This window comes from Marmota flaviventris, chromosome 10, assembly GCF_047511675.1.
Source record: "Marmota flaviventris isolate mMarFla1 chromosome 10, mMarFla1.hap1, whole genome shotgun sequence".
Taxonomy (NCBI): Eukaryota; Metazoa; Chordata; class Mammalia; order Rodentia; family Sciuridae; genus Marmota; species Marmota flaviventris.
Window position 1 is genome coordinate 79372647 of NC_092507.1, and position 26501 is coordinate 79399147.

A 26501-nucleotide genomic window follows, 5' to 3' on the forward strand; every position below is an offset into this window, starting at 1 on the left:
TGTTGTTGTTGTTGTGTGTGTGTGTGTGTGGTACTGGGGATTCGACCTAGAGGCACTCTACTACTGAGCTATATATCCTCTGCCTTTTTTATTTTATTTTATTTTGAAATAAGGTCTAACTAAATTGCTGAGGTTGGCCTTGAATTTGTGATCCTCCTCCTTTGCCCTTCCAAGTAGCTGGGATTATAGGCATGCAAATAATCCCTCCCAGAAAATTTTTGTTAGTCATAGAGTTGACTTATGGAAATTTATCAGCTTTAACTGAATAGACAAAAGAAAGAACTTTCAGGTTTTAGTTCATGAACTGCTTGTACTGCTGGGTAAATACCATTTATTCCCTGGCTTCATTCTCCTTACTTTCCTCAAAATGTGGATATCCTACTATGTGATAGTGAATTTTCACAACTCCTCTTGCTATTTCTCTAACCACTCCTTTGCCCTTGCCTGTTACATGCCCAGGATTTTTTTTTTTTTTTTTAAGAGAGAGAGAGAGAGAGAATTTTTTAAAAAATATTTATTTTTTAGTTTTCGGGGGACACAACATCTTTATTTTTGTATGTGGTGCTGAGGATCGAACCCAGCACCGTACGCATGCCAGGCTAGCGCGCTACTGCTTAAGCCGCATCCCCAGCCCTGCCCAGGACTTTTTATTTATTTTGAGACACCTTCCCAAGTTGCTGGGATTGCAGGTGTGCACCACCAGGATGTGTGTTTTATATTTTTAAAGTATTATCAGGACTATAACTTTTTTTTTCTTTCCCTTTAGAGACAGTTACCAAATTCAAAATAGCACAGTTTTGGAGTTAGATAACCTAGTTTCAAATGTCAACTCCATTACTTATTATCTGTTAAATTTTGAATAAATTAGTAAAGCTGTCTGAAATTTTACTGACCTATCAAAACACCTATTTTTATAGGTATGTGGAAATTAAATAGTGAATACAAATAAATTAAGTACTACTGTTAGCTAACTCATTATAATAAATAATAGACATATTTTTGTGGGACTGGGGACTGAACTCTTCTGGGGTACTCTACCATTCAGCCACATCCCCAGCCCTTTTCTTAAAATTTTGAGACAGTCTTGCTAAGTTGCAGAGGTTGGCTTGGAACCTGCAATCCTCCTACCTCAGCCTTCAGGGTCAATGAAATCAATGTATCACCATGCCCAGCATAATAAACAATTACTAGAATAACAATTTAACATAAAAATATTAATAACAATTTAACATAAAAATCTGATTTTTATAGCATGTTATATTCAAAAAGGAAAAATTATTTTTGGGGGAAGGGATGAGATTTGAGTTACTGAAAATATGACAACACTGAGGACATTTTTTGCTAGATGGCTTTTTTCAGACTGATAAATTTGTTAAAGCCAAGATAAGTTTATACAATATGATATTCAAACCAATAATAAGCACACAAAAAATTCATGAAAATGATACATTTGAGCCACTCATTCATATTTTGAAAAAAAATTAAAATACTGCTTTTAATCAAAGAAATTTGGTTTTGACTAACTTAGTAACACCAAAAACCAAGTGTCTACACTTTAGAAGAACCCAGCAAATGTCCTGGAGAAAATGTTAAATGAAAAATAAGACAGGACTAGGGGCTCAATGGTAGAACCCATACCTCACATGAGGTACTCAATTCCAACCTGAATTCCAGGACCACGAATGAAACAACAAAAGTAATAAACTATAAGATCTCCTCAAAAAACAAACATTTTACAAAAACTTTTCCAGCAAGACAGTTGCCATCAAGTGTATCAAGAACAATGAATCTGTTGATGAACTGCAGTGCCTAAACGGCTTTAAATGGTTTATTATTTTACTTTTTTTTTAGCCTTTATTTTATTTTTGTGTGGTGCTGAGAATAGAATCTAGTGCTTCACGCCTGGCAGGTGAGCGCTTACCACTGAGCTACAGCCCCAGCCCCTTACTTTTAAAATTTTGAACAGGCAATTGAACCCAGGGTTTTGTGCATTCAAAACAAGCCCTCGGATGTATAACCAAAGTGATCCTGCAATCTGTACACGTGGAAAAATGAGAATTCATACCCTATTGGAATTAAATGTATGATATCTCAAGATCATTGTATTGTCTTGAGTAACTAATAAAAAAAAAAACAAAAAACCCAAGTCCTCAACCACCAAATTTGCATTCCCAACCCTTTATCATTTACTTTTTAGAAATTGCAACATCCCAGGATTTATAATGTCTCTTCTTCCACATGACAATATGGGGCGTTTTTTAAAAAGTAATGCAATTTCTGGGCTGGGGTGCCTAGCAAGTGAGAGGCATTGAGTTTGATCCTCAGCACCACATAAAAAGAGAAATAAATTTTTAAGAAGTTAAAAAAAAAAAACTTTTTTAAAAATAATGCAATTTCCGTAAAGAACCTGACGCTGGCTGTTGGTACTATCAGTTACTATGGAAAAAATCAGAGTTGCTTAAGACGCTCTAACATTCTTTTCCTTCCCTTCAGAAGTCACCCTGCAGGGCTAGATGTACCTAGCACAAGCTTTCCTAAAATGCGGAAGGCCTTGGATTTAATTCCCAGCACCGGGGGAGGGAGTCATCCTGCCTTACACACCATGAAAAACAACTAAATCTGAACCTTGTAACATGGCTCAGAGTATACTCCGTATTTACACTACGGTTGGATCTGACTTTAGCTTTTGGTTTAGCAGTTTGTGGCTAGTGGCACTTCTTTAAATGTTCCAATTCTCATAAACGAAAAAGTGGGTGGTGGTGGGCAATGGAAAGTTTTGATTCAAATGACGTCTGCTAGCTATCTTGGAAGGCTTTTTTTCTTTTTTCCTTCAGACCACGAAGACACAGGCACATGGGGATCTGCTTTCCCCCATATTCCACTCCTGAGTCAGGCCCCAATTCCTCTCACTTTCAATCCCACTTCGGGCTCCTAAAAGAATGCAAATGAAAATCTCATAGTAAAGACTCTAGAGCTCTAGTCTTCAAACGGGGTTCCGCTGGTTCGGAGAGGAAGAGATGATCCACCCACGCCTGCCTACGCTTCCTGGCCTTCACGATCTGACGCCGGGGCGAGCTTGGGCCTCGCCGGAGCCTAGGTGTGCGCGCTCACCGAGCTATGGGCCCTGTACAAGGGATGGGATCCGGGGCGCGTGCCGACACAGCGTCAGGCGGAAGATGCTGGCGCTGAAGACGGGCGGTTCCCAACGGCGTGAGTGGGGGAAGGGAGCCAGGCGAACCCGGAAGTCGGTCTGGCTGAGAGGGTGGAACCTGGGGGAGACTTCCGGTGGCGCAAAGGGTGTCGGGAGCAGCTTCCAGCAAACCTTCCCCGGCCTCTGGAGGGACCACCGTTGCTGTAGTCTTGGCTTCCACGACCTGCATTCGAGCTAAACGGCCACAGCTGCCACCACTGAGGCTTCTCTTGTGCCCGGTTTTGACCGTATTCGTTCCTAGGCGGCCGCCGCCGTTGTAGCTGCGGCCGCGGCCGACATGTTGTGAGGCGGCGGCGCGGGTGTCTGAAGGATGGTTTGGCTGAGGCGGCGGCAACGGCTGCTTGCGGCGGCGGCGGCGGCAGCAGCGGCGGCGGCGACGGCGGAGGCAGCAGCAACAGCAGCAGCAACAACAGCAACAGAGTCTCGGGCTCTGTAGAGCCGAGCCCTGTGGGTGTCTGCCCGGTACCGCGGCGAAGCCAGTTCCTCTGGATCTTGCCTTTGCGCCAGCAGTGTTGGGAACAGCTTAGGCGATAGCACCCACCCCTCTGAGGAGACAAGGAGGTGGTTCCCCATCCACTCAAAATTTCCAGACCACCCTTCGGTTCCCCTCCCTAAGCCGGACAGTGCTGCCCCCAGAATCTCCAAGCCCCCGACTTTACTCTTATCTAACTCGCCCTTAATCTCTCAGTCCAGTGTTCCTCGCCCTCTGAAGTCCTCTCCTCCCCCTTTTTCATTTTCTGTACCCTCTTCTAAGAGCGCCCCTCGGATCACTCTGAGGGCAACCTTTTGAGAAATCTCGGTGGAGTTGTGGACTAGAGCCGGGGAGTGTTTTAAAAGTCGGGTTAGAAAGACAGGAAGGTACGATGGCTTCCTCGTCTGGCAACGATGATGATCTCACTATCCCCAGAGCTGCTATCAATAAGATGATCAAAGAGACTCTCCCCAATGTCCGGGTGGCCAACGATGCCCGAGAGCTGGTGGTGAACTGCTGCACCGAATTCATTCACCTTATATCTTCTGAAGCCAATGAAATTTGCAACAAATCGGAAAAGAAGACCATCTCACCAGAGCATGTCATACAAGGTAAGTCTTTGTGTGGAATTTGGTTTAAATGAGCGTCCAGGGGGACAGTTTGCTAGTCGCCTAACTTGTTCGTTTCAAAAAGCCTTCATTCCTCTTCCTGGTAAGTAGGTGTTAAAGAAAAAGCCATACAAGCAAGGAGGCAGCTGATGCCTTAAGAAAATACCTATGTAGCATTTGGGGGGTAATTTTTATCCAGTGAATACAGGAGGGAATGCAAATATTAAGGTCAACATTTATCCCCCAAACAAGAGGTATCAGTACAATTTATCCCTAGGTCTCAAAGCAACAAGAATTGCCTGCCTGCAGTTGAACTTGGATGATGATAACTGAGAAAGAACCCAGGAGTTCTTCCTTTAGACAGAACATCAGGCAAGAGTAAAGTCGTAGCATTTCTTCCCCACCTGGCCTTTTCACGATGTAGAGGAAAAGATTCATTTTTTTGAACACATAAATTTTAAAAACTCAATATGAGTGTGTTCAGTGTTGTAAAGTTTATTGGTGTTGAATAAAGGAAGTATATTTTCTGCTTTAAATATGATTTGATGGTGGCACATTCATCTACAAGTTACCAAAGCACTCCTATTCTGTAAGAAAAAGGCTGTTCTCCTTTTCCTTCATTTTTTTTTTCTTTTTGGTTTTATGTTGCTGGCTTTGCTCTTTAGAGATAAGTTTTTAAAGCTTAGATTGAAAGATTATTTAAAGGATGCTTTTTTTGTTTTTTAGTGGAACATTTCCCTATCATTGCTGCCATTCCTATTTGGAGGTAGATTCTTTTTTTTTTTTTTTTTTTTTTTTTACTCTCTCAAGCTTTTATTGAAAAGCACTTCTGAAAGTTTTGGCATTTCTTCTCCTGTATCTTGGAAAGGATAGTCCAATAATAGGGATTTGGGAGACTGTATTCTGGTGGTTTCTGGGAGGGAAGATACCAGTTGCAATGTTTTGGAACACACTTTCTGTGACTTTTCATACCCTTATGAAAAAGTTGCATTCGAGGTGATAACTTTTTTTGTAATAACCTAATTAAAATTCTAACAATTTCTTGATTGCTTTTGAAGTCAGAAGAAAATCATGTTCAATTTTAACCATATTAGTATGGAGGTCGTTTTTTTAATGGTTTAGCTTTCCTGTTATTGTCAAATGGAGAACACATCTGCTCATATTGACTGTGTCTACTATTTTACTGTCAATATTGACAAAAGATTAAAGTGTTTCATTTTTGATCCTTTATTAGGGTCCTGGAGGTAGATCTAAAATATTCCCTACTGGGCTGGCGATGTAGTTCAGTGGTAGAGCACCTGCCTATCATGTTCCAGACCCAGTACCTGGGTTGGATACCCAGCAAGGGGCAGGGAAATACACATAGTTTCTGCCATTTTGTACATAGGAGGAAAAACCCCTAGGAAGAAGCATATTTGAGTCATACAGTGATTTTTACCCTCTACTTGTTTAGTGTGCTGAATAGCAAGTGAAAACCGAGTTGTCAGTTTTTCTACTTGTGTTTTAATTTTTACATAGTATGTGTGATTGCTGTCATAAATCTTTCACAAGATTATCCAACACAAATAGCTATAAGTTCCTTTTACAACTCAAAAAAGAACTTTTGGGCTGGGGTTGTAGCTCAGTGGTAGAGCACTTGCCTAGCACATGTGAGGTACTGGGTTTGATTCTCAGCACCACACAAAAATAAATAAAGGTATTATGTTCATCCACAAGTTTAATATATATATATATATATTTTTTTTTTAAGAACTTTTTATCAACATTCCCTTTTTAATGAAAATTGCAGAAGATTTCAACAGGATCTGCCTACATTTGTTTACAGCACAAAAGTGGGGATCTGTTTAAAAATCTAATAACATTACAGTCTGTCTTCTTGGGAAGAGTTTATTCTTTTCTAGGTTATATTTAGATTTCTGATTGACATGATGGAATAAAAGTGCAGCTGTAGCAAGCCGTATGCTAAATAGTTCAACTTTGGAACATGTTAAATTCAGTATGAGTCAGAAAGTTACAGTGAAAGAAAATTTTCCTGTGTGTAATGAGGACAGTCTGTTAATTTAAAAAAATCAGGTGTTGACCTGTTACAGTTTTAAAAATTTACCAGAGCTGGGGATGTAGCTCAGTTGTAGAGTGCTTACCTTGCATGCACAAGGCCTTGGGTTTGATTCTCAACACCACCAAAAAAGAAAAGAAAAATCTCCAGTTTTTTTTTCTTGTAATGTTGCTTTTTTTTTTTTTTTTTTAAACTGGGTATTGAAAGCCACGGAGACTTTACCACTGAACTATATTCCTAGTGCTTTTTATTTTTATTATTTTTTAAAGACAGGGTCTTGCTAATAATAATTTTATAGTAACAATTAACAGTATACATTTTAAAGTGATATGGTTCTCACATGTTTAAGTTTGGGCCTTCAGTAAGTTTAATTAACTAGACTGCTTCAGGCCATTTCCCTTGTTCAGTGTGATTTGGCTTTAACTGATCGCCTTAAGCATTCCGAGGCAGTTCTGTTAAATGCAAATTAAGGCTGAAATAATTTTATCAACCATTAAATCTGCGAAATATAGTAATTTAATTAAAACTTTTTTTCTGTTTTGATTATTTGAGTTTAAGAAAGTAGACTTGATATTGGAAATCATAGATTTCTAGAGGAAGTTATAAGCTATTAAAATTGTTTTATTACTGTTTTTTTGTGAACACCTTTTTTTTTTTTTTTGGTACTGGGGAGTGAACCTAGAGCCTCTTTACCACTGAGCTATAGCCCCAGTTCTTTTTTTTTTTTAATTTATTTTTTAGTTTTAGGTGGACACAATATCTTTAGTTTCTTTTGTGTGGTGCTGAGAATTGAACCCCGTGCCTCATGCATGCCAGGCGAGCACGCTACCACTTGAGCCACATCCCAAGCCCAGCCCCAGTCCTTTTTATTTTTTATTTTGAGACAGGGTCTCAGTGAACTGCTGAGGCTGGCCTTGAACCCGAGATCTTCCTGCCTTGGCCTCCTGAGTTGCTAGGATTACAGGCATGTGCCCACCAGGTCCTGCTGAACACATACTCTTAAATAAGAGTTCTGACATGTTCTGTTGTGTTATGGAATGAATTGACATTTGGAGAATTTAAGGGCTGTAAGAATCTACACTGGAAGTTCTTTGGCCTTAAGCAAATCTGTTAATTAAGGTCTCTCCACTTATGTATAAATAATATTTGATGTGAGTTATAGCTTTCAAGCTTTTTTTTTTTTTAAATGGTTCTGAGAATTGAACCCAGGGGTTCTCTAACACTGAGCTGTAACCTCAGTCTTTTTATTTATTTATTTATTTTTTTAAGACAGGTCTTGCTAATTGACTTTTAAAGACCTTTTAAAATTCTAGTCCCTCTTACACTGGTACTTTTGTAACATACAATAAAAATAGGTCCCTGGAAAATAAAATGAAAAGCATACATAAAGTTAAAACATGCTTTTTTGTTATTAGGTTCAATAAACATAAAATTACTTTGTCAGATTGTTATAAACATTCTTAAATGCTTATTTTGAATTTCCATTCTTAACTCATTGCATGCAGTTCAAGCGGCAGCCATTACAAGCACATCTGATGCAAGTCTCTGGACCACACTTTGAGTAGCTTTGCTCCAAAGCCTAAATCATAATCTGTTTTGGAAACTAGGTGGGAAGCAATTTTGAAATTAGAGGATCTGCATGATTACAGAGAAGTTGTAATAATGAAGAAGGAGAATGATATATTGTATTCTCTAAATAGTCATTCATGTAGATTTTCCCTCCAAAGGGACACATGTAATTTGCACAATATAATTTATTATATCAGGTGCTTTTCAAGGTTGGATTTTTATTATTCTTTTTCTTAAAATTGATAATTTGTGGTAGGTATACTGGAGATGGAACCCAGATCCTTGTGCATGCTAAGCAAGCAATCTACTATTGAGCCCACATCTTTATTTATTTATTTATTTGTGTCAGGGGTTGAATTCAGGGGTGCTTAACCACTGAGCCACATCCCCAGCCCTTTAAAAAAATATTTTATTTATATATATTATTAGAGACAGGGTCTCACTAAGTTACTTAGGGCTTTACTAAGTTGCTGAGGATGGCTTTGAACTTGTAATCCTCCTGCCTTAGCCTCCTAAACTGGGATTACAGAAATGTACCACTACACCCAGCAAGCCCAAATCTTTTGTTTTTGTTTTGCTTCTATCACTCAACAATTATTTGGTGAATACTGCTAAGCACTTGCTTGGCATTGTGGTAGATACAGGTAGGATATAGATGGTGAATTATACTCTGCCATTGAAAGGTGTATTGGAAACCCCATGTACAATTCCCAGAAATACCTTCTCTGCCATTATCTCATTAGATTCCCAGGAATAGTGATATCATGGAGGATTTTTTTTTTTTTTAATTTCTAAACTTTTTTATTTTTTTATTTTTTTCAACTCTCTTTTCACCCCTCCCCAGAAAGACATGGGTTGGTATAGCAATCATAAAAAGGAGATACAGGGCTGGGGCTCATCAGTAGTACACTTGCCTGGCATATGTGAGGCACTGGGTTCAATTCTCAGCACCACATATAAATAAATAAAAAAATAAAGGTCTATCAACAACTAAAAAAATATTTAAAAAAAAAAAAAAAGGAGGGCTGGGGTTGTGGCTCAGCGGTAGAGTGCTCGCCTTGCATGTGTGCGACCCTGGGTTCGATCCTCAGTACCACATAAAAATAAAATAAAATGAAGGTATTGTGTCCAATTACAAATAAAAATTAATATTAAAAGAAAAAATCAAAGGAGATTCAAACACAAGAACCAAAATGTCTCCCACACTAACACAAAAAACTGGGAATTGTACATGGGGTTTCTGAACAGGACCTGCAGCAGCTACTAATGTCCCTTTATGAGAGTCAGACATTCCTATTGATATAGTATATATATATATAGAGAGAGAGAGAGAGAGAGAACCTCATTCTGGAACTAATTTACAGGGACATCCCAACACCTGCCTACCTTCTCTAGCCTCAGAAAAATATCAAAACATACCCAAAGTGCACTTGTTTTGTTTATATCAAAACAGCTTTTCTTCTCCTCATCCCACTCTCAACACCCCCCGCCCCCGTTTTAAGATTGGCCTGCAAGTCTAGTTTAACCATTTAGTCATTTTTTATAGTTTATGAAAGTAAAATATACAGCAACTATTTTAATACATTAAGCACAAAAAGGGGAGTAAAGGAAGAAAACTAAATAGGAAGAAAAAGTCAGGCCACACTTTGGTTTGAAGGAGGGCAAGGTGGCTAAAGAGTACAGAGTGGTTGCAAGGGATGTGTTTCCTCTTCTGGTGAAGAATTGGCAACCACCTGAATGACAGAGTCCAAAATGACACCCTTCTTTATTGTGTTTCTTAAAAACAACCAAAAATGTAGAGTAGTGGTTATGCCAGGGGCAGCACCAGTTTGGCCACCCCAGCAACCTACTCAGAGCAGTGCCTGAGTCCTGCCTTTCCCTTAAGGGAGCACCAGGGATAGAGTCATCAGACCAGCCTGCCTGCTCCACCTAAGCAGGTTAGGGAATTGAGGACGCAGTTCTGAGTGCATCTGTGTGTGCATTTATGATCACCTGGGTTCTGATGAAGAGTGTCCTGTTTTCCTCACAATATCTCCAGGACATCTACAATCAATCAGTTCAGCTGCAACTAGACATTGCTGTCTTCCCATCATAGCTGGCTGCCTTTTGCATGCCCCTTAGCATTCTGGAGGAGGGGGTAGGAGAGGGGAAGGGAGTAGTTCCAGGTACCCTCTAAAACCCTCTGAAGATGAAATGGAAGTGAAGTCATTTCACACACTTAGCATGCAGGACTGGCTGCCTGGGAGGTAGATGAAAGTGGGAAGGAAATGGAGAAGGTTCAGAAAGGAGGAAAAGGAAACAGGAAGAAACTAAGTGACACCTATAAGAGGGTAACTTAGTAAGACCCTATCTCAAAATAAAAGAAGCAGTGAAAAGGATGAAGTGATATGAAATCTACATGTAAAGAAAAGTCTTTCTCTGACAGATTAGAGAATCAGTATTTTAAATGCAACTTACTCCTTTATTTTTTTAAACTGTAGTACCTAAGTCCCCAGTGCCTGTCTCTGTAGTTCAACTCCACCTCACCCTTTCCAAGTATATGATTCTTAAGTCTTAAAAACTTTTGCTAGACTAATGAGTCAAGAAGTCATTTTGACCTATCTTTTTTTTTAATTGTAGATGGACACAATACCTTTATTTCATTATTTTTATGTGGTGTTGAGGATCAAACCCAATGCCTCACATGTGCTAGGCAAGCACTCTACCACTGATCCACAACCCCAGCCCTTGACCTATGTTCTTATAATGTATTTTAAATGAAACGCATCACACTCTTCCATCCCCACAAACAAGAAAAAAGAGAATACTGATTTATATATTTTAAAAGGTACTATATATCATACTATTTTGAATGAAAAATGTGCTTTATCCATTTGAAGTATAGTCATTCAACAAATTCATGTTATAACAAAACTTGTCAAGAATATATTACTTTTGTGAAATAAGCCTATATTAAGATGATTGTTGCTTGGGGAAGTCTTTACCTTTTTTTGTTTTTTCAGTAGCTGCCTTATTATGTGTCTTTCAAGTTGAAAATGTGCTAAATATTTTTTTCCCCTCCTATATACCGTGGATTTTTCTGGGTGTAGTTTTAAGATACATGGCAGAGGGTAGCAGTCAGACTTCTGGGAAACAAGTGATGTGTATTTGTTTAACCCCCAAGTTGTTTTTTTTGTTTTGTTTTTTTAATTTCTCTCTTTTTCACTCTAATAAGATCCTTAGTGAGACCATCAACAATCCATAAGTTTCCTTTGTTCAAGTTCAAAAAAACCTTTATTAGTCTGCCAGAAAAAAAAGGTATAATTAACATATACAAATCTATGATGTTTACAGTACAACTAAACCTCCTTAGGTATGATACTACTGTATAACTTAAAAAACAGGTACAATCTTAAATGGTGGCCCTGTTTAGGAGCCATTTCTGTTTATCTTTTTAAATTCTCATTTGTGTAAAATGGGAATGATTACAAATGATGTAAAATATCCCACTGTTTAAAAGATACTCTCTCCAGCTAGGTGTGGTGGTACATGCTTATAATCTCAGTGACTCAGGAGGCATCACAAGTTTGAGACTAGCCTGGGTAACTTAGTAAGACCCTATCTCAAAATAAAAGTTAAAAAGGGCCAGGGGGGTGTAGCTCATGGTAAACTGCCCCTGAATTTCACCTCCAGTACTGGGGGGGTGGGGAGAATACTATATTCACTTCTTAATATTTATTAGCTAAAATGTGTTTAAAATTTAGATTAAGGTCAATGCAGTTTTTTTAAAAAATCTTTTTAAATATTTTTTTTTAGTTGTAGATGGACATAATACCTTTGTTTTGCTTATTTATTTTTATGTGGTGCTGAGGATCAAACCCAGTACTAACATGTGCGAAGCAAGTGCTCTACTACTGAATCACAACCCCAGCCCCCATATAAAAAATAAAATGTGAGACAGGGTCTCACTAATTGCGGAGGGCCTCTCTAAGTTGCTGAGGTTGGCCTCAAAGATGCAATCCTCCTGTCTCAGCCTCCTGAGTTGCTGGGAATACGGGTATGCTTCACTGCACCTGGCTGGATTTTCTTAATGTCTAGTAATTTGTGCCATCTTGAAGGATTGTCTCTCTATTGTATTGATTTGTTAGTTCTGTAAATTTAATATTTGAAATTATAAATATATTTGGCTTGATTAATATGATGTTAATAAGTCCTGTACACTTATTAAGCTTCTCCTTTAGATGATTTTTTTTGGGGGGGTATCAGGGGTGCTTTAACTGCTGAGCCACATCCCCTCACCCCTTTATATTTTTATTTTGACAAGGGTCTTGCTAAATTGCTTAGGGCCTTGCCAAGTTGCTGAGGCTGGCTTTGAACTTGTGATTCTCCTGCCTCAGACTCCTGAGGTTTGTGCCAAAGCACCAGGTTGTCTTTAGATTTAAGAGAAAAAAGAATAGAGGGAAAACATTTCAAGTTGTTTGAGTGATTATTATGTGCTAGACATTTTATAAAATGCCTGTGTCGATTACTTGTTGATCCTATAATCCTAACACTAATAAAGCTTTAATAATAAATATGTTATCTTGTTTTCTCTGTGGGGCCAGCCTTTGTTCTAAGCTTATATTTATATTCATTTATTCTTTACAGCCTCCTGATCCAATGATATGTAGATACTATTCTTTTTTAGAGGTGAGAAAACTGGGGCACAGAGGTGAAGGGGTTTATCTAGAGTCATATACCAACATGAAATAGAGTTTGGAGTCAGTTCCTGGCAATTTGACTTCAAGGGCCTACATACTTAACCACCATAAGGCCTCTGATTATAGGAAGATTATGATATAGATGCTATTCTTATTATATATGTGGAAGAACTGAAGCTTAGAGATATTAAGCAAAGTTTCTAAGGCTGTACAAATACTGTCACCTAGGTTTCAGTTCTACATCTGCTTGATTTCTTTTTTTTTTTTTAAACCTTTATTTTTATGTGGTACTAAGACTCAAACCCAGTGCCTCACACTTACTAGGCAGGTACTCTACCACTGAGGCATAACACATCCCCCATCTGTTTGATTTCAAAATGGGTAGATTACATCTGTCTGGGAGGATCAGGCAAACTTGATTTGAAGATGGGGTTTGATCTGTGCCTTGAATGCATTGTTGTTATCAGGGAATGTGGGAAACTCTGGTTCCTGTTGGGATTTAGCAGAAGTATGCAGAGATTTAATGGCATGATATGGGGGGCTAGATCCTGGAAGACCTTAGTTAGTAGAGGGTTAAGGAAATCAGACTTTCATGAATATGGTGGGAAACCATAAGCCATTCACTTGGTTTTCTTTGTTACTGTCCCAGGCTAATTATTGAAATACTTGACTGTTTATGTCATTAAAAGAAGAAAAAGACAAAAGTTTTGGTTTCTATATTGACACTTCAAAAAAGTTTTATTAATTCAAGTGAAAACACATAGGCTGCCTAGTCTTCACTTATTTTTCTACTGTATCCCACACTCTTTGAAACCAAAAATTATGTGGTGATGATGTAATATAAGAGAACTCAGAATGATGCCTTTCTGAAGTTTCATGGGGGTTGGGGATGGAAGAGGGTGGGAGATAGGGAAAGGGTTAATTAATTATAATTAACAGTAGTAATTTGCTTTTTCATATCAAGATTTTTTTTCACAGAAGCTTGATGAAAACAATTTAACATTTGAAATGAAGTTGCAAATCATGTCTTTAAAACCAGTTTATATAGGAAAATAGATTTGTAAGGGCACATTTGTTATTTCCCCTGAAGAGCAAATCCCTAAAGTTAGAATTGAGGTTATCTTTACCAAGGACATTCTGGTTCATAATTGTTGAAAGACTACGAAAACTGATTAACTAAATTGATTTATTCTATTTTTTTTAACCACCTAAATTTTATTATTAGCTCAAAATACAGAATAGGCCTTTAAGGTATGAATCAACATATAGAAATCTATAAATGTAATTTTAAATACTGTGAACCAAAAGGAAATTTTATGGCAGAAAACACACAGAAAAACTTCATGTTCTATAGGTGGGGGAAAAAAAGCTATATTTTAATCACGTTCACATTTTTATTTTTCTAGCTCTAGAAAGTTTGGGATTTGGCTCTTACATCAGTGAAGTAAAAGAAGTCCTACAAGAATGCAAGACAGTAGCGTTAAAAAGAAGAAAGGCCAGCTCTCGTTTGGAAAACCTTGGCATTCCTGAAGAAGAGTTATTAAGACAGCAACAGGAATTATTTGCAAAAGTAAGTGATACATTTTAAATTATTTCATCTGAATACTATCCTGTTTGTTGACAGAAATTGTACTGGTTTCTGAAATCACTTCTTAAATCAACATGTGTCTAGAGAATTCTCTTTCTCTGGCTGATCACTTGATTATAGAATCTGATATTTAGAGCTGGCCAGTTTGACTCAGGTTTTATAAAAGTAAATATTTACAGCAACCTGTCTTCTAAAGAGAGCCACTCCAAATAAATACTGGGATTTTACTTTGATGTATTTTCAGACAGAATGATCATTTAAAAGCCTGAAAAGTATACCTAAATGTTAAGATTTAAAATGAATGGGTTAACAAGAAAATACCTATCAGATTTTATGATAAGGAGAATACAAGGAAAATCTAATTGACATCTAATTTGTAGTTATATTGGGTCTTATTATACCTTTAAAACATTCTAATCTTATCATTTGTTAAAGAACTAATAAATAGGGGCTAAGGTTGTACACGTGTGAGGCACTGGGTTCAATACTCAGCAGCACATAAAAAATAAAGGTAATATGTCCATTTGCAACTAACAAAAACATTACAAAAAAGAACTAATAAATAGAGCAGAAAAAGGAAGAAAAGTTTTCTTCTTTCTTGCTTTTTATAGTTCTAATTTCTACTCTATTAAGGATTAGCACTAATATCTCTCTATTTTTCAAAAGGAGGTAGAGGTGGCAAGGCTGTTTTTTTGTTGTTGTTACTTTTTTTTATTTTTTAAGAAATTGGAAGATAGTTTGGGGTTGAATACAAGTGAGATTTTTCATTAGGTACTATAATAGCCATTAGAGAACTGAGAAGTATCATTTTAGTCGAACTCTTTCAAATTAGTATCATAATTGGTCTTCCTGCAGTTATATTAGTTTGGTTTACATTAAAAAGCATTTGAAGTGGGGGTTGTAGCTCGATGGTAGAGCTCTTGCTTGCCTCATGTGTGTGGGGCCTTGGGTTTGATCCTCAGCAACACATAAAAATAAAATAAAGATGTTGTGTCCGCCGAAAACTAAAAAATAAATATTAAAAAAAAATTCTCTGTCTCTCTCAAAATAAATAAATAAATAAAGATATTGTGTCCATCTACAACTAAAAAAAAATATTAAAAAAAAAAAGCATTTGAAGCTGGGGCTGTAGCTCAGTGGTAAAAGCACTTGTCTCGAATGTGTGAGGCATTGGGTTTGATCCTCAGCACCACATAAAAATAAGTAAAAAGATACTGTGTGTTCATCTACAACTAAAAAAAAAATATATTAAAAAAAAGCATTTGAGGAGGCCTGTAATCCCAGCTGCTCTGAAGGCTGAGGCAGGAGGATCTCATGTTCAAAGCCTGCCTCAGCAACGGTGAGGTGCTAAGCAACTCAGTGAGATTCTGTCTCTAAATAAAATACAAAGTAGGGCTGGGGATGTGGCTTAGTTGTCGAATGCCCCTGAGTTCAATCCCTGGTACAAAAACAAACAAAAAAATCTATTTGTCATATATATATATATTTTTATTTATTTTATTGGGCATTAGGCATGAGGTATCATTTAAACAAGTAAAAAATATAATAACTTATCAACATTTATTGAGTTTTGCCTATGTGTTGATCACATTGTCAAATAATTTACCTTTATTATCTCATTTAATCATAAGAACCTATGAAATAGATACAAAAGAGGAAAAAGCCTCTAAGGCAATCCTGAACACATGCAAATTATATTATAATCTATATTATAATACATATGAATATGAGGTACCAAAGAATGATGATTTTTTTTGCCAGGGCAGGAGGGTACTAGGGATTAAACCCAGGGGTTCTCAACCACTGAGCCACATCCCCAGCCCTTTTTTTTATTTTTATTTTGAGACAGGTCTCATTAAGTTGCTTGGGGCATGGCTCAATTGCCAAGGCTAGTTTTGAACTTGTGATTCTCCTGCCTCAGCCTCTTGAGATACTGGGATTACAAGTATGCACCACAGTGCCCCGCCAAGGAGTGATGGTTTTTTAAAAACATAAACAGCTATTATTTTATTGATTCTCTACTATTGGAGATCACTAGGGGGCGCCAAATTAAATATACATGAAAGAAAGTATATGCTTTGCTAGATTCTTTACATACCTTGCAAGATTTTAATAAAATAATGTAAATTTTATTATGTTCATTTGCAACTTAGGAAATAGACCCTTCCTTCCTTCCTTCCTTCCTCCCTCCCTCCCTTCCTCCCTCCCTCCCTTCCTCCCTTCCTCTCTTCCTTTCTTTTTCTCTTTCTTATATTGGGGATTGTATCCAGAGGGGCACTTCAACACTGAGCTAGCTACATCCCTAGTCCTTTTTAATTTGTATTTTGAGGCAGGGTCTCACTAAGTTGCCAAGGCTAGCCTGGAACTTGCATTCCTCCTGCCTTAACATCCCCTGTTGCTGAAATTATAAGGTGTGCACCACCATATATGGCTTGTCGCCATTTTCTATGTAAATTTATTTTGGAAATTTAAATAGAGTTTGATTTATCCTTGCTAGGGCAGAAAGGTAAATGAATAATTGTCTGTCTTCACCTTTTTATATTTGTCTTCACCTCTTTATCATGATAATCTGCTTTTTTAAAAAAAATTTTTTTAGTTGTTAATGGACCATTTATTTTATTTATATGTGGTGCTAAGAATCGAACCCAGTGCCTCACACATGCTAGGCAAGCACTCTGCCACTGAGCCCCTGATAATCTGCATTTTTAAATTCCTCTCTTTTTTTAAATATTTTTTAGTTTTTGATGGACCTTTATTTTATTTATTTGTATATGGTACTGAGAATCGAACCTAGTGCATCATACACGTTAGGCAAGCACGCTACCACTGAGCCTCAGCTCCTAATTCCTCTTTCTTATCTCCCTTAATTGGTGGGTGAAGATTCCTAGTATTTACTCTTATGAAGAAGATCAGCAGAGAGGTAAAATTGTGGCAGCTACCTAGTACTTCTTCCCTGGAGAAAAGTACTTAAGTTCTTAGTATGAAAGGAACTAAGTAAATGTATCTTTTTAAATTAATTTTACTTCTAGACTTTATTCAAATAGTAACACAATGACAACCTCATTTTAAGCTAACTGCAGATATTTGGAAGGGGAGAACTTTAATATATCAAGGTTGAAGTTAAGTATAAATTAATAATTTTATCATGAGGAAGTAAGAATGTTAACATATGCCAGGCACAGTGACGCATGCCTGTAGTTCCAACAGCTCGGGAGGCTGAAGCAGGAGGATCACGAATTCAAAGCCTGCCTTAGCAAGAGTGAGGCACTAAGCAACTCAGTGAGACCCTATCTCCAAACAAAATACAAAATAGGGGTAGGGATGTGGCTTAGTGGTCAAGTGCACCTGAGTTCAATCCCCTGTACTCAAAAGGAAAAAAAAAAAAAGCCAAAACAAACAAAAAAGAACATTAACACATAATGAAAATTTCCAAAAAGAAGCAGTGAATTAGAAAGTATATACCTTTTTTTTTTTTCCCCACATCCTCATTTTAGAAGATACATACTTGGGGGAGGAAGGGTGGAAAAGGGAACTACTGGGGAATGATATTGGCTAAATTATATTGTTAAGTTGTGTGTTACAAATATGTAACAACAAATCCCACAAGTATGTATAACTGTAATACACCAATAAAAAATATGAGGGAAAAAATAAGATAAGTACTTGGGACGGTTGGGTAGAAGGCAAAAGAGAAAGAAATAGTAAATACCATTGAAAATAAGAAATTTTAGAAATGCATACAAATATATTAGTCAACAACAATTTTTAATGGCATAAATACTTTTGTGTTCAGAGAGCAAAATATAAAAGCTTATATGGAATCATGGTACCTAACAGTCAGTGAAGTTTGAAATATAAATAACACATACTTTTAGAGATCATTGAATAAACTATAAAATCAAGCACCTTTTCGATAAAGCTTTAATGGAGTTAAATTCTTTGAAATTTTATTCTGTCACAAAATTATGCAGAGTAGGTATTCTCAAATTGATTAAATTAACATCTTCCCCATCCCCACAGTTTTCTTGTGAACATTTAAATGTTTTTAGTGAAGCATTCAGTCTCTTTTGAACTCTTTTGAGTATTCCTGCCATAAAAATAAATATTTCTGTTGGCAGGGTTGGGGATGTTGTTTGGGGGATTGAACCCAGGGGTGTTTTACCGTTGAGTTATATCTCAACTTCTTTTTAAATTAATTTTGAGGCAGTCTCATTAGGTTTCTGAAAGTCTCACTAAGTTGCTAAGGCTTGCCTTGAACCTGGGATCCTTCTGCCTTAGCCTCCATAGTTGCTGGGATCAGAGGTGTGTGCCACGGCCAAGCTAATGATAAATATGCCTATGTATTAGAACTGTGTGCCTATTTCTTTATAAATAGGTGGAAATAGTTATTAGAATAGCTGGTTTCTAATTTCTAAAACAAAAGGAAGCTTACTGTAAAAATTGTCTTTATCTACTAAATACCTTTAGTCTTTTCCTTAGTCTCTTCTTCTGACTTTAACCATATACAGGTCTCTCTTCCATCTGTTGCTATAATGATCTATGGTACCATCTTTTGAAAATGTATGCCACTTTTTCTTGCAGTTTGATTTATGCCCTACCACAGAGATATCATCAAATCGAGTGACTTTTTTCCCCCTCAGGTGTTCACTTTTTTTAGTTTTTGTTTTGTTTTGTTTTGTTTTTGTGGTATTAAATAGAGATGGAACCCAGGGGCACTCTACCACTAAGCCACATCACCAACTCTATTTTTTTAAATTTTGAGATAGGGTCTTACTAAGTTGCCTGGGCCAGCCTTGAACTTGAGATTCTGCTGTCTTGGCCTGCAGGTAGCTGAAATTACAGGTGTGTACCACTGTGCACCTGGCAAGGTTTGTTTGTTTGTTTTTAATAACAAAATAGCCATTTACCTAGACATCTTCCTTTATTAACTTTCGATACTGTGGTTGCTTAGATACTATTCTCCAAGATAATAATTTTTCTTTTCTTCTACTTCATTACCACCACCCTCACCCAAATCACCTGATTCTGGCTCTTGAGTCAACAAATCTTAAATTAAAATTCAATTGACAGGGCTGGGGATGTGGCTCAAGTGGTAGCGCGCTCACCTGGCATGCGTGCAGCCCGGGTTCGATCCTCAGTACCACATACAAACAAAGATGTTGTGTCCACTGAAAACAAAAAAATGAATATTAAAATTCTCTCTCTCTCTCTCTCAAAAAAAAAAAAAAAACATAATGAAAGAATACCATGAACAACTTAAAAAAAAATTCAATTGACATATGGGTCCCCACTGATATGAGATATATATATATATATATAGTGCTGCAGATGTACAAAGATGAAGAATATATTGTTCTTATTTGAAACTAAGGATATCTTGTAGGTGAGAGAAAATAGATACACTAAAAATTGTAATATATTACTGTTTTGATAAGGAAGATAACTATAATATAAGGCTAATTAGAAAAAGAGATCTCATGTCAGAGATATTATATCAGATTTTGGGGGTATAAAAGTGTGCCAGCTAAGTAGTTATCTTAATCTAAAAACCCATTTTCTATGCTGTGTTTTATTACTAGACCTAGCATATTATGCCAACCCCACTTCCTACTCCCCTTATCTACAGAGAATCCATAGGTGATGCCTGAAACCACAGATATTACCAAATCCTACACACAAAAAACTTGTGACAGCCACAACTAATTTCTGAAGCAAAAGGAAGCTTACTATAAAAATTGTCTTTAACTTCTATACCTTTAGTCTTTTCCTTAGTCACTTCCTCTGACTTTAACCATATGCAGGTCTCTCTTCCATCTGTTGCAATAATGATCTGTGGTACCATCTTTTGAAAATGTATGCCACTTTTTCTGATAACCAAGACAGCTATTAAGTGAGTGATAGGTGGGTTAGCATATACAGCATGGATATGCAGAGGGATGATTCACATTCTAGGTGGGGTAAAGCTGGACAATGTGAGATTTCACCATGTGCATAATGTCACACAATTTAAAATTTATGAATTGTTTATTTCTAGAGTTTTCTGTTTATTATATTGGTTGACTATAGGTAACTAAAACAATGGAAAGTGAAACTATAGATGAGGGGATTTCTGTACTCTGCAAACCACATCTGCTTTCTAACCTATCTCCTCATTATCTCCTGCCACTGGAGGGTCTCTTGAGGGATATTACAAGGCTAGAAAAAGTAAAAGTAGCAAGTTGTTTTTCCTTCCTCTTGGCTTCCATTTCCTTTGAGCAACCCAGGAACACTTCTTCACCCTGGCTACATGAGTTTGTCTTGTAGCAAGAACTGAATCCAGTTTGCATTTTCTCTAATACCATAACTGCACCTTCCTCCTCAAGGTTGTGGATCTCAACCCTTGGGTCCTTCTCTAACCTCAGATATGTTAGTACCAACTAATTTATGCCTCTTCTTCAGAGGTTTGAGTTTCAGTTCCATGTGGTTGTCTCTCTAAACTTCTGAGTTTTAAAATTTCTAGCTTCTTCCCTAGTTTTAGGGTTGTTAGCTGCTCCCTATATTTGCCATCTCCTTGGTATCTTGTCAATTACCAGTTACCAACTTTATACTTAATTAATAAACCTTTATATTAAATTCTCTTTGTTCCCATAGTGTGACTTCTATTTCCTGATTATACATCAACTGATACTAGAAGGAGAAAATAGTATTTCAATGTGACTTGAAGGAAGGGTCTAATTTCATAGGTAAAAATTAGGAAATTTCAAATAAAATGAATACCAGAAAGAGTAAAGGTAACAAAGATAAAGTATGGTGTAAATTTGGGAAACATTTTATGTTCTATGGTTTTTTGTTTTGTATTTTTCTTTAAGCATAAGAGTAGGGAATTATGATAGAAATTTGGAAAGAAATATCAGGGTAGCTAGTGCATTCATGTGTAATACTTTTTTCCCCTAAGACTTAAAGATATTGTACTAGAGAACTTTTAAGCCACAGAAATAATTTTTATATTAACATGTTTATATCAAAATTGTAATCAGATGAGGGGATAGAAAAATTAAAGGGAAAGAAGCCAAAGAAAGAATATTTTGATTTCTGTAAACTTTTTCAACTTCTTCATTGAACCTAAAGATCACAGAGTTCTTGTTTTCCAGATGTACCTTAAATATACAGTAGTTGGAAAATATCCAAGTTTATAGTAACTGAGTCTGTTAATTGGCTTACTTTACCTTTAACCAAAGTATATACATTGAGGGTTAAAAGATTGTTTACTTTTATGTGTTTGACGTTTAGGCAAGACAGCAACAAGCAGAATTGGCTCAACAGGAATGGCTTCAAATGCAGCAGGCTGCCCAACAAGCCCAACTTGCTGCTGCCTCAGCCAGTGCATCCAATCAGGCAGGATCTTCTCAAGATGAAGATGATGATGATGATATCTGAAATTCACCAGCTGAGTTTGTGTTTCTTCTATAAATGTTTTTTCTTGCACAACAAAACAGTGAAAGAAATGCTTATCTGTAATTTTGTATACATCTTGGTGGACTTGCCAATTGGTATTCTAGGGATGTCTGCTGTTAAGTTTCATCTATTGTGTGCTATACATGTAAAAACTGTATCTTTGAACTATTGAAAATTTAAGGTTCAGAATATCAATTTTGAATTTTTAATGGCGTTTATGAAATTTTAGATAGCAGTGAGCCCTTTATTTGATCAATAAACAGTGTTACAAAAACTTCAAGTTTATAAAAATACAGTGGAATTTATAAAGAAGTTCTTACTCTGCATTTGCATTTCCTCTGCCCTTTTAACCAAATTAAAATTGGGAATTTTAAATTGAGGTGGGGTGCAGTGTGATGCAGAATAAATTGGATCAGGTTGGTGAAAAAAAGAGTTCAGTTATGTATTATCTGAATTTTTTGTCTTTTAAAATGAGTATATACACAGGCAATAAACATACTCAGATAAATATACTTATTTAGAGAGTCCTCAATACAAGACATTTAAAAACTAGGAAGGGAGTGTGTGTTCAATAGTAGTTGTATAAATTTGATGAGTTATGTTTTTTTGTTTTGTTTTGTGTAGAGGTGAAAGCTAGTTTTATTATAGCATAATTTATCTTGAGCTACACTATTACATTTCAAAGACTGCGCAATTTTGAAGACTGTCATTATTCTTACTATTTCACTCCAGTTCAATACTTGTTATAGTATTACTTGCTTAGTCCATTCATGTTTATATTGTTCAAGTATATAGGTGGGACTTGTGAAACAATTGCTTGGTTCCGTTGGTTTAACTGAGGTTCATGAATATTCAAACCTTTGCTAGGGAAAAGAAATGAAAGCTTATGGATATGCTTGCTATGAAAGAGGGCTTTTTAAAAAATTTAACTTGTAGTTGTAGTTTACTTATTGTTTTTAGCATTACATTTACATTTTCTTGACTAGATGGCCTAGAGAATCCCATTGCTACCTTTTGAAATGACATTGTCTCCATCATAATTGAGTAATAGCTTTAAAAAATTGATTCTTTTTAAAGAAAGTGTCATAATTGATCAGCTCTATATGAAACAAATAGTTTCAACCTGCTCATTAAAGGGAAGAATCTTTAATCTGGTTCCAATAAATAAAGTATAGTATTGATTATTATAGGAATTCAGCATATTGGAGAAAAATGGCACATTATATTTTGGAAACAGAAAGGAAAAGCTACTTAAAATAACATGAAGTAATTAAATTCCTATGTCAGTTGCCAAATCATTTAAATTTCTATATTCCCCAAGCCCAAAAATAGATTCTAGCTGCCATGATTCCAATTTTAATTGGAGAGCTAAATAAGTAAAGTTTGTAAGTATTAGATGTCTTAATCATATTTTGCATTTTAGAAAAAGGGAAACATCGTTGTATACTTATCAAATACACTTCCCCCATATAAGAAAAAGGTTAATAATTTTGCTGAATGTTACTTCAAGCTACTTCCTGGATGTCATATCCATGAAGTACGTTTGGATGAGATGGAATTGTTTTTTAAAAAGTTTAAGTACCAAAGGTAGTCTAGTCTAGAGAAATAATAAGTTAATAAGTATTGGCTTTTCCAATTTGTACTGTAACATTCTTATACTTTTTTTTTTTTTTTTTTTTTGGAGTGTATCTATTTCTCAAGTAAACAACTTAGATATTTTTCCATGCCTTTTTCTTTCTGATGCAGAGTTCAGGTTAATTAATATTTTACTGCATCTGATAATGTATTATATGTTTGAAGCCTATGACTTTTCATTTTGACATTCTTGTGATTTCATATGCTGTATTCTTCAAGCAATAAAATTCTGATGTGTTTTATAAATTGTTTTTATATTTAATGATCTATAGGGAGATATCTATCACTATTTTTACTAGTTTCAGGAATGTTAGGCCCAAAAGACATTTTGGTCATTTGGTGTATTTCTTGTTTGTTTACTGTTATTTCAGAAAATGTGATTTTACTTGTGTTTTTGTAATTTACAGCAAGGCATAACAAAACTAATTAAGCAGTATTTTATTTTTAGCATTTTAAAAGTCACTGTTATATGTTGCCAGTCATTAAACTTTTTAGTCTTTGGAGACAAAAACAAAATCTTCAGAGTTTTTGAGAAATAAAATTGTCGTTTAGTAAAGATTTTTTTCCATCCCCTTGAATATCTATCTTTTTCAGCAGATTGTAAGATTGATAAGCATTGAAAAAAGGCACCAATTTTTAAAATTGCATATACCTATATACATACTGGAGAGTGCACAAATAAAGGTCTGTACAAATTAAATACATTCAGCATCAGCCCTCAGATTAAGTAGACACAGAGCATTATGAACAACCTAAAAGCACCCGGGCCCTTACCTTAATACTGTCTTCTTCTTCCTTAGAAGTAACTACTATTCTCACTTAAAGTCATAGATTAGTTTTGCCTGCAACACAAATTTGTTCTCATACAGTCCTAGAGATGAGAAGTCCTAAATCAGGACTTTCATTAGGTCAAAATCAAGGTATCCACAAGGTTGATTCCTTAGGATTGTGAGAGGAGAATCCTTTTTGATGCTTTTTTTCAGATTCTAATGACTGCCATTACTGGGATTATAGCCCCTTCTTCCATGTGTCTGCTGATATTCCTACATCATCTTCTCATACATAGTCAGATCTTTCTTCTCTCTTACATTTATGACACTTTTTTTAACCTTGAAAGGAATTTATGGCTCCTCCAGATATTTCAGAATAATCCTCCCATCTCAAAATTCTGAATTTGATCACATGTGCAAAGTCTCTTACCATTTTAAATGATAGTCACAGGTTCTAGAGATTAGGATCTGGACATCTTTGGAGGCTATTATTTAACCTACCAAAGTGACATTGACCAATATAGTTGCATATATTTGTAGTTCTTTCATTATCTTTGCTGCATTTAGTGTTCCATTTATCCATTTCTTATTACATCCAAAATTTACTATCCATTCTATCCATACTATCTTTGATGAACATTTGAGGAATTTCCAGTTCTGGGCTATTAGGAATAGTGCTAGTGAAGAACATTTTTATACACTTTTTACTTATATGAATGGGTATATTCATATAAGTAAAAAAGGAGGGGAATTTCTGGGTCATGGGGTGTGCATATTTTTAATTATAGTATGTGCTGTTGAATTGTTTTCCTCAGTGTTTGTAAGAAGGCACCATTTTAATATGTAGCTAAACAATGAATTACCCTAATGATCTAGGGGCCTAACAATGTTAGTGGATTTCTCAAAACACCTAAATTATATCAAATGAGTTATATTTCTACAGCAGGTCTGCTTCTATTTAATATAAGACGAAAGTAAAAACAGAAGTATTTGTTCTTATTACTGATAGTAGTAGTATGCACTCATTAGGTTATTGCTCCTCAAATGTAATAGAAGTTTAAGGTAATTCTAAATAATAGGTTGAGTTATAAGTAGTGTGTTGAGTTGTAGAAAAATATGTGATTTAATTTTTCAGTTAGGTTTTAAAATTTTGGTTATAATCTTATTTAAATAAATATACAGATGTTTCCTCATAAAGTTCTCTAAATTATATCTGTCAAACTTATAGATGACTGTGTGACCATTAAAAAAAGTATTCAGTCCAGATAGTATGCATAGGCACTCGCCTTCTTTTGTCTTCAATTTGGATTTTTTGTTTCCTTCTCTGACCCTGGCCCCTTAGCCAGAAGTCCTGTTCTACCACGCTTTCTTTTTCTTCTTACCCAGGGTCAATAAGTATCACAGGTAAGATTACCTAAAGTGAAGAGAATGACAACATTATAAGCAGCCTCTCACCAAAGTGTTACCAGTCCTTATCCAGTTTCCTTAAAATAAATGAAAAGAGAAAGTAGGGAATAAAAGGAGAAAAATTTTAACTTATGACCCGTTACTACTGTAAATCAAGAAACTTAATAAAGCCTTAGAACAGAATATCTCAACTTCAGTATTATTAGCGTTCATTATTTTTTGTGTGGGGGGGGGGGGTGGGGGGAGGCTGTTTTGTACATTGTAGGGTCATTAGCAACATCCTTGGCTTAGACCCACTACATGCTAGTAGTGTAAAGGTCAGGCGAGCGTCAGAGGAAGAGACCACCAAGAGACTGTCTCATGCAACAGCAAAGGGTTTATTGGGGTCCAGCATGCTGGCGCTCAGAGCTCACTTGAATAGAGCAAAGAGCCCTGAGAACAGCTTAAGCAGAGCTTATATACTTTCCTTGGAGAGGGCAGGGAGGGAAGTTCATTGACGGGTCAGGGCGAGTGGGCGGTTTGCCTGCAACCGGGTGAGGGGATACATTCTGCAGTTTGGCAGTTGGGGACAGTGCATTCTGGGAACAAGATTAGCAAACAGTTCTCAAGATTATTAACCTTTCATTTCCCACTTCTTCTTCTGGTTACTTTTAATCATAAAAGTGATCATTGGGGGGTGTCACATTCTATGTCTGCTAGTGGGGTATATTGTTGTCTGATTACCATAAGTTTGACTTGTCCAATTTGAGCTTGGAGAAAGGAAACTACACGGTTGAGCAAACAGGGTCCTAGAGTTAGCAACAATATAAGGATTATTAAAGGACCGGCCAGGGCTGATAAAAGCGTAGTTAACCAGGGGGACTGTGTGAACCAAGACTCATACCACCCTTTTTGGGTTTCTCTCTCTTGTTGACGCTCTTAAAGGCATCTTTTTAATTTATTTATAGATTATTTTACAACTTCAGTATGGTTGGCTTAAAAACAACATTTTTCCCTCAATGCAGCACAAAGGCTTTCTTCTCTCATGAAGAGGAGGTCCAACCCTCGCCTGTTCTGTAAAACAACTTCAGAG

The 26501-nt window shown here is 36.3% G+C and overlaps 1 protein-coding gene across 1 annotated transcript; it reads left to right on the forward strand.

Moving 5' to 3' along the window:
• Positions 1-3255: 3255 nt before the first annotated feature.
• Positions 3256-23810, forward strand: Dr1 (down-regulator of transcription 1). The gene is made up of 3 exons (XM_027935157.2): positions 3256-4294; positions 14002-14165; positions 21453-23810. Exons 1-3 carry the CDS (start codon positions 4075-4077, stop codon positions 21597-21599), a joined length of 531 nt encoding a protein of 176 aa, XP_027790958.1. The 5' UTR covers positions 3256-4074; the 3' UTR covers positions 21600-23810.
• The last annotated feature ends 2691 nt before the right edge of the window (positions 23811-26501 follow it).

Excerpts from the sequence above, each read along its gene's own strand:
- Dr1 (XM_027935157.2), top strand. The coding sequence starts at position 4,075 with ATGGCTTCCTCGTCTGGCAACGATGATGATCTCACTATCCCCAGAGCT. Across the intron at positions 4,295-14,001 it reads ACCAGAGCATGTCATACAAG|CTCTAGAAAGTTTGGGATTT; the intron begins GTAAGTCTTTGT and ends TTATTTTTCTAG. Across the intron at positions 14,166-21,452 it reads AACAGGAATTATTTGCAAAA|GCAAGACAGCAACAAGCAGA; the intron begins GTAAGTGATACA and ends TTTGACGTTTAG.